The sequence below is a fragment of the Falco rusticolus genome, chromosome 10 (assembly GCF_015220075.1).
Source record: "Falco rusticolus isolate bFalRus1 chromosome 10, bFalRus1.pri, whole genome shotgun sequence".
Classification (NCBI taxonomy): Eukaryota; Metazoa; Chordata; class Aves; order Falconiformes; family Falconidae; genus Falco; species Falco rusticolus.
The window spans coordinates 24,262,632-24,275,224 of record NC_051196.1 but is presented as its reverse complement, the minus strand read 5'-3'; the positions used below and the strand labels follow the sequence as shown (position 1 = coordinate 24,275,224).

The following is a 12,593-nucleotide window of genomic DNA, read 5'->3' as shown; positions in this document are numbered from 1 at the left end:
ATATCCAATTAAGCGCTAATGCTGTCTGGGTTTACACTCCCAGGTAGCCTGAGAGATGCTATGAGATGCACTCAGTGAAACGTGTCTTTCCTCCCATTGGTGTTACACCTCTGTTCCCCCTGGGACCAGAAAAAAAAAAAAATCTAATACCAAAAAGCAGAGCAACTATGAGACATTAAAATTTCATAAACTCCAAACACAACAAAAAAAAGTAATTTATGATATAGCAGTCTACTGAATGGAATTGTACATCCATCCGTAGTAAAAACAAAAACCTATCTTCAATCATGAAAACAGCTTTAGGCACGCACTGGCACAAACTGTTGTTTCTTGTTTGCTTTCCTATATGAAAAGCACTTAAAGCAGCAATCAATTATGTAATGACTGCATTTTCTTTGAACAAGAGGGGTAGAGAAGTCTGTCTGCAGTTAGTGTGAATTTATGCAGTGTGGTTGCATTCCCTTTTTTTTTTTCCTTCTTCTTCTTCTTTTAAAAGCCATGAGCGATTTTAGGAAAACATTGCATTTTACAGGCATATTATGAATGGCGAACTATCAGTCTGGAAGCTGATCAAAAGCTTGCAGCAGCTTGACATGTTCATTTATAAACGTATGTGCCCACCCCTGAGGAAGAGACATTTTTGCTATATATATTCTTCACAACTACATAGAGAAACTCTGCTTGTAAGAGCTGGATGGGCCACGCAGTACTTGGCAGTGCTGAGGGGGTGTGGAGGGACTGGTGATGTACTCCAGCACGCATCTATTCATCTTTTGTTAGACGGTGCTCAGACTAACAAAAAGGTCTGCAATTTTCACTGAGATAAATGATCCTGGGGAACATCTTCCTGAAAATGAGACCCGCGTTGTTTATAAATGCTTTACCAGCTCCAAGCTGCTGATCTTGGTTGTCCCAAGGAACAATATTTCCAAAAGAAAAAAAACACAAAAAACCCCAAGCTAAGCATTCTCAACAAACTCTAGTTGAAAACATTATATTGTGGTGGTCAGGATATGTTTCAAAAGTGTGCTATCATCAACTTGCCCCAGAACAGAGGATGCTATCCCAGATTACAGCCCAGGGACCTGCTGAATGAGCTGTGGGGGGAGGACAGCGCTGCATCTGTTCCAGGATCTTGGCTCTTCTGCAGGCTCTGTAGACCAGAACTGCAGCCAGAAAAGTCAGCCTAATGTATATGTATGACAGAGGAACAAATTTCCATCTGGCTCCTCAGTTTCCAGAATATCTATTTTCAAAGACAAAATGAACACAAGGTAAATACCACATCCAAACCCAGGGCATAAATAAGTTTCTAACTGCTAGTAAGACCTTTGTAGAGGCATTTGACCTACGTTTGGCCAGTACCAGTTGAAAATACATATGTTTTCCTGGTGGATCATGCACCATTGGAAAGCTTCCGTCTCCAACCAAGAAAGGTTAGATGAAAAATCAGCTCATGTGTTTCTCACTCTTGTGACTGAATTATTTCAGTTCTCCACACTCTACTTAGATTTTTATCTTTCATCTGTTCTTCCAGTTTCCTTTTCAACTTCTACCACTACTTCTACATGCTGACAAACGTCCTCTTCTACGTCAGTTCGGCAATCAACCCCATCCTCTACAACCTGGTGTCTGCGAACTTCCGACAGATCTTCCTCTCTACACTCACACTCGTGTGCCTGCCGTGGAGGAAGAAGAAGAAACGACTGGCCTTCACCAGGAAATCCAACAGCATCTCCAGCAACCACACATTTTCCAGCCAGGTCACAAGGGAAACTACATACTGAAGCCAAAGGAGGAAGGGAAATGCATTTCATCATGGAGTCAAAACTTGAGAGAGGCCTCTGTGAGTTTCGTGCATGGTCTCCAAATTCACGTAACACAAATGTGTTTAGAAAAGTCATTTTTGTTGGAAAAATAGGCTTCATCCTGCCAATAACTTTGAAGTTATTTTAAAGCATTGGCCTTGCCTCTTTGTGAGTAATGTCTACACGTTTTGTAACTTCAGTCTGGCATAAATCCAGATGCGGTGTTAACTGGGAAGCCAAAATATGTTAAACTTAGGCAAATTGTTACTGCATTCCATCCTTTTCTCAATGCAGGGATGCCATGTTCACATCCAAGGGTTTGAGATCATGTCTCCTGGTGGCACCAAGCAGAGAGTCTGATGAGGAGAAAGCCATTTTGAACAGAAAGGGATGTTTTTGGAGAACGAACATGCTCATCTATGGGATGTTCAATGAACAACAAGTGAAAACTCAGGGAGCCAGGTGGTTATTTTAGAAATATATCTACATTATGACATAATACTATGACCTAGGTGCTCAAGGGACCTGTTCTGGCTCCTTGAAATCAAGTAACAACAGATGATGCCTTACCTAGGTTGGGGTGGCTGTGGCCAGGGGGAGTGGGGGCCATCTCTCAATTTAGGGCATATATAATGCCTGGCACAGTGAACCCCCTGGTATTGGTACTGCAACACCAATAAATAACAAAGTGTCTGGCAAAGTCAAGGATGCAGAAACTGTGCCCAGATGGAGCGCTGAAAATGAACAGAAATGGAAAACCTTACTTTTGCCATACAGCCAAATCCCATTTTTTACTAGGGAGAACAGTTAGCTGGCCTGCATTAAGAGGTGAGAAAACTCCAGGCTCATGAGGGCTCCAGGCTGCTGAGATAAGAGCAACCTGCCCCCATTCTGTGGGACCTTCAGATTTTTCCCATTCTTATTCCAGTTTTACTTGTTTCCTCACCATTTTCAGAAGGCTGGTGTTTCATAGGTTATATCAGTTGTAGGCAGCAGGGCCTCTTGTTCTACCTTTTATTTCTTTTTGCTGCCAGAGCTGTTGGCACACTGGTCTGCGCACATAAATCTTCAGGTAGTGCAAATGGAGAACATAAGAAGGTCTAAACTGGGGAGTCTTAGCTCTAAAAGAACTTTCTTTTAACAAGCCAGAGGAATGGAAACAGGACCTGAAAATTCCCTTTGAAATTTCTCAGCTGGTCAGGATAGGTGGCATGGGCTTTTCTCCCACATGGTTCCACCTCTAACAGCCCACTATGTGATACAGCAAATTGCTCCAGAGCCTTTAACACCAGAAATCACAGGGCTATGGGACAAGCTACAGGGCTTTCCCCAATGTCACACCTCCGGATGGTGACCTGCATGAGCCTGGAACCAACCAATCATCCTGGGCAACCCCTGCTGTGATTTTGCTGGTGGTGACCTTGTGTCCCTGTCCACACCACACTTCATTAGGAGAGAAGGGCTTGCCTCTTTACAATGACAAACTAGAAGAGTCACTTGGCTCAATTCTGCTTTCTGGGCTTTGTCCATGCCATGTCACTCCAACGAACAAGCACCTTTAGTACATAACAGAAGTCTCAGTGCTGGAGATGTCGATCTGGCCTCAGTGAACCATCACACAATGATGGAGACCAGTTACTGATCCACTGGGTACCAGTGACTTCTCCTGCTACAGATGTGGTATCACAGAACCGTAGAATATCTCAAGTTGGAAGGGACTCATAAAGATGATCAAGTGCAGCTCCCTGGACTTGTGGATTAGGACTCCGGACATAGAGAAAACACCCGTGGGGCATTTGCTGTGAGTTGTTAGTGATGACTATCTACTTCTGAGGCGTTCATAACCTGGTGGATGTACAGAGCTAGCTACCATGGTAGACCTGGCTACCATCAGCCAGGACTTCCAACCACACCTACCAGGGATGGGAGAATATTTTAATGCCTGGCACAGAACCACTCAAAAAGAAAGGGCTCAAAATAGACATCAGTAGGGCTTTAGTTTCTTCTGATTCAGCCAAACCGCAAGCTCTGTTTTGTCATGCCTTCTTGTAATTTCTTGCCCTGGTTGTACCAAACAGAGGGCAGAGATTATACCTGACAAAGCACTTTTGTTGCTCATGCACAGTTGACTCCTCTTTGGTGAGAAAACCAGGTAATGGCACACACAGAAAAAGAAAGAAAAAAAAGGAGACTGGTCTCTTTAGAAGGAAATATGTGATAAAACAGCAAATGTTATCTCTGTGTGTGTTAGAAATACTTGGGCAGGTTGGAAGAAGAAGCTCTAGAAGACCTGTACATATGGCCTTGTGGGAAAGTCCAGGCACGATGAACAGAGGAAGAGGAGTCTTAATGTCACACACTTAACATTGGCCTTCGAGGCAAGACACTTCCAATGTTTCTGGAGAGGACCCAAATTTTTTTAACGTCACCTCTAAATAGAGTCAACAGCTGGGAGATGGTTTCTGAAACCTCCCAGAGAAGCTGTAACTGTGTGTTGCTTTGACTTTCATTAGGATTTAACATCCTGCATGTCTCAGTTGCTTTTGAAATGTTAAACATTGTTAATATACTTATTCAACACCAACCTGCTGAAACGTGCTTGATTATCTTAGAAGACACTGTACAAGAATTGTTGTTTCACATAAAATGCTTGGCTTAGATTTTCACTACTGAGATACACTGGCAGCTTACAGAACATATGATCACAGCTTAGAGAAACCAGTAGGTTTATTTTTGGTTTGACGTAAAAATGAGAACAAGATGGAGTCAAAGTGAACTTACCATAAACCCTTTCCACAATGTTTGTTGGGCCACTCGAGTCCTGAAGAGCTCACTGTTTGGAGGGGTTTATCCAAGCAGTTTGCTGGCTTCCACAGCAATGTTCCTGCAGTTTAACACAGGAGCAGACCTGAGCCTATGGCCTTAATCAGAGATTGCAGCTCAAAGCTACCTCTTTCACTGGCCAAATCTGACAACCTTGAGCCAAGAAGTGTAAGTTACAGCTGATTTCATCCCGTCTCCCCTCCTCATCTGGTTTTGCTATAATCAACCTAGAGAATTACTTCACTTGAGCAAAAAGAAGTGAGGATAACTCACTACAAGACCACAAGGTTTTGTAAAGGGAAGCATGATACCGTGGAGAAGAAAAAGGTACAAACTGCCCAGAAAAATGGTTCTTTCCATGCCTTTTAACAATGGTTGAATTCCCAACCCAACAAGGTTTAGCTTTAAACCTAATCGAATATAAGTGGCTTTTGCCATTAGACAAAACATGTGCTCCCATCCTTTGTATTCCTGTCTTGTCTGAACTCTCTGCTGGGGCAGAGGTGAGCCTTGGTGCAGCATGCTGTTAATCTATGCAAATTCCCTCTAAGTGTTTTGAACTGTTTGTTTCGACTAAAATAAAAATCTGTTGAACCCACAGATGTGAAGTGCTGCCAGATGGATTCTGAGAAATTCCCATCTGAAGAGAGTCTATCAAGTGACCTCTTCAAATATTATTTTGAGGTTTTGTTTCTCTTCGCAGCGTTCTTGTCGGGGCCATCCATTTGGCAGAGTGTGAAATCAGATTTACAAAGTCATTACGCTGTTCAGAAATTTCCCCCAGACAGGACGTTCTCACCAAAGGCCCAGCACACATCACTGCCTGAGCGCTCTGCTGAGCCTGTTTTGTGATGTGCATGAGATCTTGCTTCAGGGGCTGCACCGGTACGGGAGAAAATTAAATGGGAAAGTCAGTGAGGAGGGTTAGCAGGACACATGCTGTAAGCATGATGATAGCAGGACCTTTGCCCTTATAGCATCAAACGTTGAGTGAAATACAACCCCAGGTGTGTGGTTGGTGCAGGCAGCTCATGTGGCAGGATGGAACCTGTCACCTGCCACTGCTGCCTGCCCTGAGGCAGGGACAGACATCCACGGGCATGAGAGCGCTGGAGCTTTCCTGTGCAACGCCTTGAGTGTCACTCTGGTGTATTCCTGGTCGTGCTGTCTGGTAGCTGTTTAAACAAAGCTGTATCTGCTCGAGATCTGTCTGGTTCTTCACGTTGCAGCTCAAGTTCTTCTGTTCTCAGTCTGGATTCGTTTAGGACAAAACCAGAAATTGCTAAGCCAAAATTCCATCATGCTGTGTCCTGGCTTTGTGATCAAGTCCCTCTCCAGCCATGCCACCTGATAGTCCTGCACATACTGTATTTATGGCAAATATTTTTTAAAGTGCAACTTCTTTTTTTTTTTTTCCTGAAATACAAACTGTTGATGTGCTTTATTTTCTGTGGCCTGTAGAGCGATGGGAAAAAAAATGAATGTTAAAAGTGTGTCAGCGTCTCCCTTGTAATATTTTCTGTGACCAAGGGAAGGAAGAGGGTGTGAAATCCTTTTGTGTAGCAATGGGAAACACTCTTCCAGTGTAACATGTTGTTATTGATACTGTATTTACTGATCAAACTGTAATGGAATGGTTATTTCCTGATAAAGCCTTTGTACTGTATGGTATTTTATTTTATTTTGTCATTTATTGATCCTAAGAAATAAATATCCAGAGTTAAGGCTTGGGCTGGTTATGCTTGAAATGGCAGCTGTGCCTTTATCATACAGCCCACTTACCAGCACAGGCTATCTGGTTATGGTCTGGACTGGTGAAACCCCATCAACCTTGAACTGACCTTTGCACCTCTTGCAGAAGGGCCCCCGAGTGCTCCTCTCCCACAGCCTGCAAGCAGCGGCTGTTTGCCCCAAACACAGCATCTAAACATCAGCTGCTGCTTCTGGCTGCAAGTCAGCAAACAAATAGGGGAAAAGGCTAGCTGGGTTTGAAGGAGACCCCCATCAGTGAAATCTGCCCTGAGAAACCCCTCCCGAGACCTGGGAAAGCCAGAGAGGGTCTGTGCTGGTTTACAGTCCCGCTGTGCTGTTGGGAGCAGCCAGGAGAGCATCCAGCTGCCTTTGGCTGAATCCCTGGGCTTTGAGCCCGCACAAGCCTCAAGTATAGGAGTGGGGATCTGGGAGTCGGGGAAGACCTGTGCTGCACGGAGGGCAGCTGCTGTGCTGAGATCCAGGTGGCACTACGGGAGGCTGGCTGTTTCCCCGGCTCCTGCCTTGCCTGCCTGCTTTCCCCTGGTTGCAGGGCAAATGTTAAAGACGTTGCACCTTGGCCATGATTTCTGCAGCAGCTTTGCCCAGAAAATGGAGCGGGTCAGGGCTTTATTGCACTAGGATCTGTAGGTGCACAGTGGCAGAGGCAGCCCTCACCCCGGAGAATTTGTTGCTGAAAAACAGTGCAGGATTTTTGTGCCTTAACAGTAAGACTTCCCTTCCTACCTTCCCCTCTTTCCTCCTGGCATCCATTTTTCTAACACAGATGTAATTTTGTGGGAACAGAATACTTGGGTATCCCCCACTACATTGAAGTGTCCTTACACTTAATGAGCAAAAATCGGTCACCTCCATTCTCCCTGCAGCTCCCAGTTAACGTTCTGTTGTGAAACAGCTCATCTGAGCACCAGGAAAATCTGCAAAACCTTCATAGTTTTTGCCCACTCAAGCCTATTGTTTTGACTTCTGATCGAGGAAAAGGTTGCTTGGAAAGCAACAAAATAGAGTTTAAATATCTGGAATCATTCATGCCTGGAAATTCATCTTCTAAAACCTAGCTAAAAGGCACCACTCTCCAAAAGCATTTTGGTGCTGCTTCCAGATGAGAACAGCAGGAGCCTCTGTTGCCCCTACACCATAAATTACTAAAGAACCAAATCATTTATTTTGTGGATTCTTTTATTTTGTACTCAGCCCTGCTCTGCTAAAAGGTGTATTTTCAGCCCACTGCCTAAGGAGCTGCAGTTCATATCTTCAGCGGTGAAAATCCACAACACGCAGCAGCATCCTTGTTCTCTGGCTGCAGGAGATCTTTGCGCAGGGCACAGTGCTCCCAGCGGAGCCTTCATGGCTTACCCAGATAGCCAGACCACCTTCAAGCCAGAGTGAAAAATGTTGCCCTCTTGCTCCTCACTTTTCTGTAGCTCAGGTCTGGCTTCTTGGAAAAGCCAAACTCCTGGGAAGCAGAGCTCCAAGCTCCCCCCATGCCGCCCTCCCACCCAGTGTCATGCAATTCGGCATCACACCACAACTCACCGATGCCAAGGAAAGCAAAAGGCTGCGGAGAGTCAACAAATTTCTCTTTTCTTTTGGAAAGGGACAAGGACTGGGCCTGGAGCAATAAGGAATGCTTTTAATTTGGCCCCTATTTCTCATTTCAATTATAAAAGTAATTTCCATAGTTCACAAGAGAAAAATTTCAGGCATCTTTTGAAACAAATGTTACATTTTAGTAAATGACTTCATAAAACTTAATAAACATCCACCCAGAAGTTAATTTATTGAAAATGCCTTTAAAACCTCCTCTGCCTTATTGGATTTGTTTGAACTGCGGATCAGGTTGGGGTATGTTCATGAGGGTGTCTAAGCAATAAGGCAGTGCGTCCTGGTTGTTGTTACAGCTCTCGGGTGGGCTGAGGTACGAAGCAGAGAATTGTACTGGGTGTGCAGGGCAGGGGGATGCTCGCAGAGGGCTGCGGCCCCATGGGGAGAGTGGGCCCTGGGCTGGGGGCGGGTTACGGGCAGGACTGGGGACGCAACGGGGACCCCCCTGGGGCCAGGGGTGCCTGAGGGATGGCACCTGTGGGAGGGACCCATGCTGGGGCAGTCCATGAAAAACTGCAGCCCCTGGGAAGGGCTGACACGGCAGCAGCTCCTGGAGGGTGGTCTCCAATGGGAGAGACCCCAGGCTGGGGCAGGGGAAGGGTGTGAGGTGGAAGGAGCGGCAGAGACAATGTGCGATGGACTGACCATAACCCCATTCCCCTGCACCATTCGAGGGGAGGAGGGAGAGAAAATGGAGAGTGAAGCTGAGCCTGGGAAGAAGGGACGGTTTGGGGGAGGTGTTTTAAGATTTGGTTTTATTTCTCATTATCCTGCTGTGATTTGATTGGTAATAAATTAAACTAATTTGACCAAGTTGAGTCTGGTTTGCCCATGATGGCAATTGCTGGGCGATCTCTCCCTGCCCATACCTTGACCCAGGAGCATTTTGTCCCATGTCCTCCCCCCTGCCCAGCTGGGCGGGCAGTGACAGAGCGGCTGGGTGGGCACGCAGCAGCCAGCCAGGGCCAGTCCACCACAAGCATGAAGCGACTTTGGGCACTCAGGTACCAAACCCCTCCAGAAGTACATGAGCAGAGACATGGCCCCAAGCGTTGCAAGTGGCCAAACCACAGGGCTGGGGTTGTTTCCACAGGGCTGGGGTTGTTTCCCCAGAGCAAAGCCGTGCAGGGCGAGCACACAGCAGCCAGCCCAGCCTCCACCAGCCGCCAGCACAGCCCTGGGTTCCCTCAGCCAAACGCATGGGGAAAGGATGGCGGTAGGAAGGTTAGGACACACCAACTGAGCCCACCAGGGACTGTAGCTACCAAAGAGAAAGAAAACACAATTGTTTCATGCTTGAAGACAGGCTTACTGAAAGCAAAGTGGGAAGAGTCACAAAGACTTAAACGAAACTTCAACATCTCAGGGATGGCCCGAATATCGTCACAGGTGTGAATACAACAGCCACAGGCTCACGTGTACATATACTCACTATAAATTTTTGGTCTTCCCAGTAGGGACCTCTTCCTCTTTCTTGAAAGTACTGGCTGGCTCGGCTGGTTTGTATCACCAGTGACATGATATTTAATTACACTTGGCTGCTTCTCTGTGAAATCCTGAAGAAACGGGAAGCAAAATCCTTCACCCTTTTAATGCAAAAATGTAAAATCACCTTGTGAACCAGGAGCAGTCCACTCTGCTTTCACACTGCTGCTGCTTGCTGTTCACGACTGAGGTGTCTCGACTTTCTTGTAAACTGAAGTTACATAAAGGAATGATTATGAACACATAGCTGGGACGATCTCCTTCAGGACCTGCAAAGGTACAGAGGGAACAAAGAACTCCTCTCATGTGAGTAACGTCAGTATCTTGGATGGACCGTTTCATCCTCCCTCGTCCTGATGATATGCAGCACGAAGATGAAAGGACAGACACACCGTATTTTGGCACTGCATTAGCTTCAGTTGCATTAAGGGCTGAACCAGACAGTCTGGGGATTTCTTTGTTCCTTCCTTCTGCTTCTCCTTTCTGTTACCTTTGGAAGCTGCTCAGTAGGTATGTCCAACACTTCTGCAATGCAGCTTTCAACCCCAGGCACTACTATTATGATTAATCAGGAAGTCTAACCAACCTGTAACTCATCAGTACTCCTTAGCTATGTAATCTCCAATGAAAACATTTCACATACCATTTTTTCTTCGTAAGTGTCTCAGGGCTGAGCAGGTATCAACGCTAGGGCACACAGGTCTGTGGTTTGTCTCCCTGCCAAAGACAAACACGCAAGGGAAGAGTCCTAGGGCCAGAGAGGTTTGTAAAACTCATGTTTTTCCAGAAACGGATGAAGGGAAAGCTGCATCACAGCCAAGCTGGTGTGAATGGTACTCTGAATAACTGGGGTACAGGTTGCACAACAGGATACTCACTCCTCTGAAATCACGTTTGCTGTGAAGTAGTGCACACACACACACACACACACACACACACACACACACCAGGGCTAAGCTGGAGATCAAATGCTCGGCCACCTCTGCCATCCCATACCTGCACACTGTACACAGGGACTCAGCAGCCCCCCAACATTTCATGAGCCTAATCGAGATGTAACAGCCATCGTTACCAAGATTTAGTAGTGTTAGCACACTGCTAACAACCCAGCACACTCTGTACCTTCGCCACTGCAAGGGCACTCTTGTTTTATGGTACGGATTTCAGGCACAGAGAACTTAAGGGATCAACTCAAGGACTGTAACAAAATCTTCTTGTGGACCAGAGATTCAAACCCTGATGTTTCTAGCACGGTCAACTCTGATTCATCTTTCCCTTCATTCAGCATAAGCAGGTAATCCATGAGCTATTTCAAGCCTCCATTCCAAGACATATATTAGAAAAACATGCCAACATTCAGACACTTAAAAGCAGCTTCTTGCTGGTTGTCAGCAACAGCAACAACCTTGGCATAGCACTTGGCAGCTTTCAAAGTGTTCTTGACAGTGCTGTTATCCTTGGTGTCTGCTTCATACAGATGGCAGGAGAAGGTAAAGCATTGTGTACTGAATTTAAAAGATACTCAAACAGGAACAACCTCCATTAAATGGGAATGACCTTAGCGGTGCCATGGAGAACTGTAACGAAATCTGTGACACCTGACATTTTCAATGTTCTGCTTCTTCTGTCCACTTGAAAAGTAGCTACGACTATCAACAGCATTTTCAGTACGGCTCCCACACAGAGTATGCATCCTTACAAAGTCCCATATTGCTGCAATAAATCATTTTTTGTCTTCCTTCAGGCTGGCAATAGGGATAAGATTAGTTTCTCTTTACCATCATCACAAGCATGAAATTACATTTTTCATGACCATCCCAGAAAAATGCCTTATGTAGCCAATGGTGTTTCCTCACTCAGAACTCAAGACTTACCCCTCTCCTTCCTCTGGGCTTGATCTGGATTGGGGAAGCAAGAGGTGCGGGGATTTTAAAGCTGGTCACCAATGCCAGCACACCAAGGCAGCCTGAATGGTTAGTTTTCTTGCCCAGAGAAGAGAGCATCCTTCCTGAGGAGGCTGATCTAGCAAGACGTGTAAACACAAGCCTATAGGCTTTTGAAAGGAAAGGAAATACAAAATTGTGGAGCATTCGTGAGCCTAGATGGGGGTCTACACGCACAACTGATATAAATCGGTTTCCATCTGCAAAGAAACCCATTTAGCGTTTGTGAAGTGACCCAGTCTCATTTTGTTTGTTTCTCTTTTCTGAGGCTTTTTTTTAAAACATATCATTTAGCAGGGGAAAAATGAAGCAGTTCATTATGTTCACAGCTCCGCAGCCGATCTTAAATGCCAGAGGCGCTGATCAGATTAAAACAGAAATCACAGTTCGTTGGTTGTGTCTGGAAGGAACAAAGACTCTGGTCCTGATTTTGATTGAATACAGGATGATATCTCCTGCTTATTGTATATATTACAACAGCAAGGAGGGAGAGTGTTTATCACAGTATGCCTCGGTGCTTTTTAATATACTGTTTATCATATGGAGCTCACTGGCATTCGCAAAACACTCTTGCAGCTTGCACTTTGTATCTTAATAGGTTTTCATGGACTTTGGGAGACAGAAAAAAATACATGCCCGCATGCTGCCAGTCTCACTCCATTTATACACCATTAAAACCAGCTCCTCATCCAGAGCAACGTCCTTGGCTTAGTAACCCCTCTCCCCCTCACCCTAGGGTGAGATGATCTCTGTGAGATCAGCCACGTTGTTATAATCTGATTCCTGGGGAAGAAATGCTGTTTTCTGCCAGGCAAACATTCCATCAGGAAGCTTGAGGAATAACAGGTATAAGCGTGAGTGGCAGCTTTATACCTGTGGTGACCAGGAAAGCCAAAGCTACCTGTAGAAGAACATTAAAAGGGAAATTGTGGAGGGCCATCTCTGCTCCACTCCTCAGTCTGGAAGGCAAATGCAAAATTAATGAACCTCTCTACAGCCAGAGAGAGGCAGGAAAGGTTTCTGCACAGATCTCACCTTGTTTGGCCCCCCGTTGAAACGCATGCCAACCCCAAAGCTACTGACTTTTCAATACTCAGCTTTGAGGAATAGCGTGCTGTATCAGCTTAAGATGTAGGATAAAAGGTACAAAGAACTCCAA

At 45.5% G+C, this 12,593-nt stretch overlaps 1 protein-coding gene across 1 annotated transcript in view; it reads left to right on the top strand.

The window, feature by feature from the left end:
* NTSR1 (neurotensin receptor 1) overlaps positions 1 to 3,737 on the top strand; it is a 62,225-nt gene extending 58,488 nt beyond the window's left edge. Inside the window, exon 4 of the mRNA XM_037403348.1 lies at positions 1,538 to 3,737. Coding sequence (XP_037259245.1) covers positions 1,538 to 1,787 — 250 coding nt within the window. The 3' untranslated portion in view covers positions 1,788 to 3,737. The remainder of the gene's footprint in view (positions 1 to 1,537) is intronic.
* The last annotated feature ends 8,856 nt before the right edge of the window (positions 3,738 to 12,593 follow it).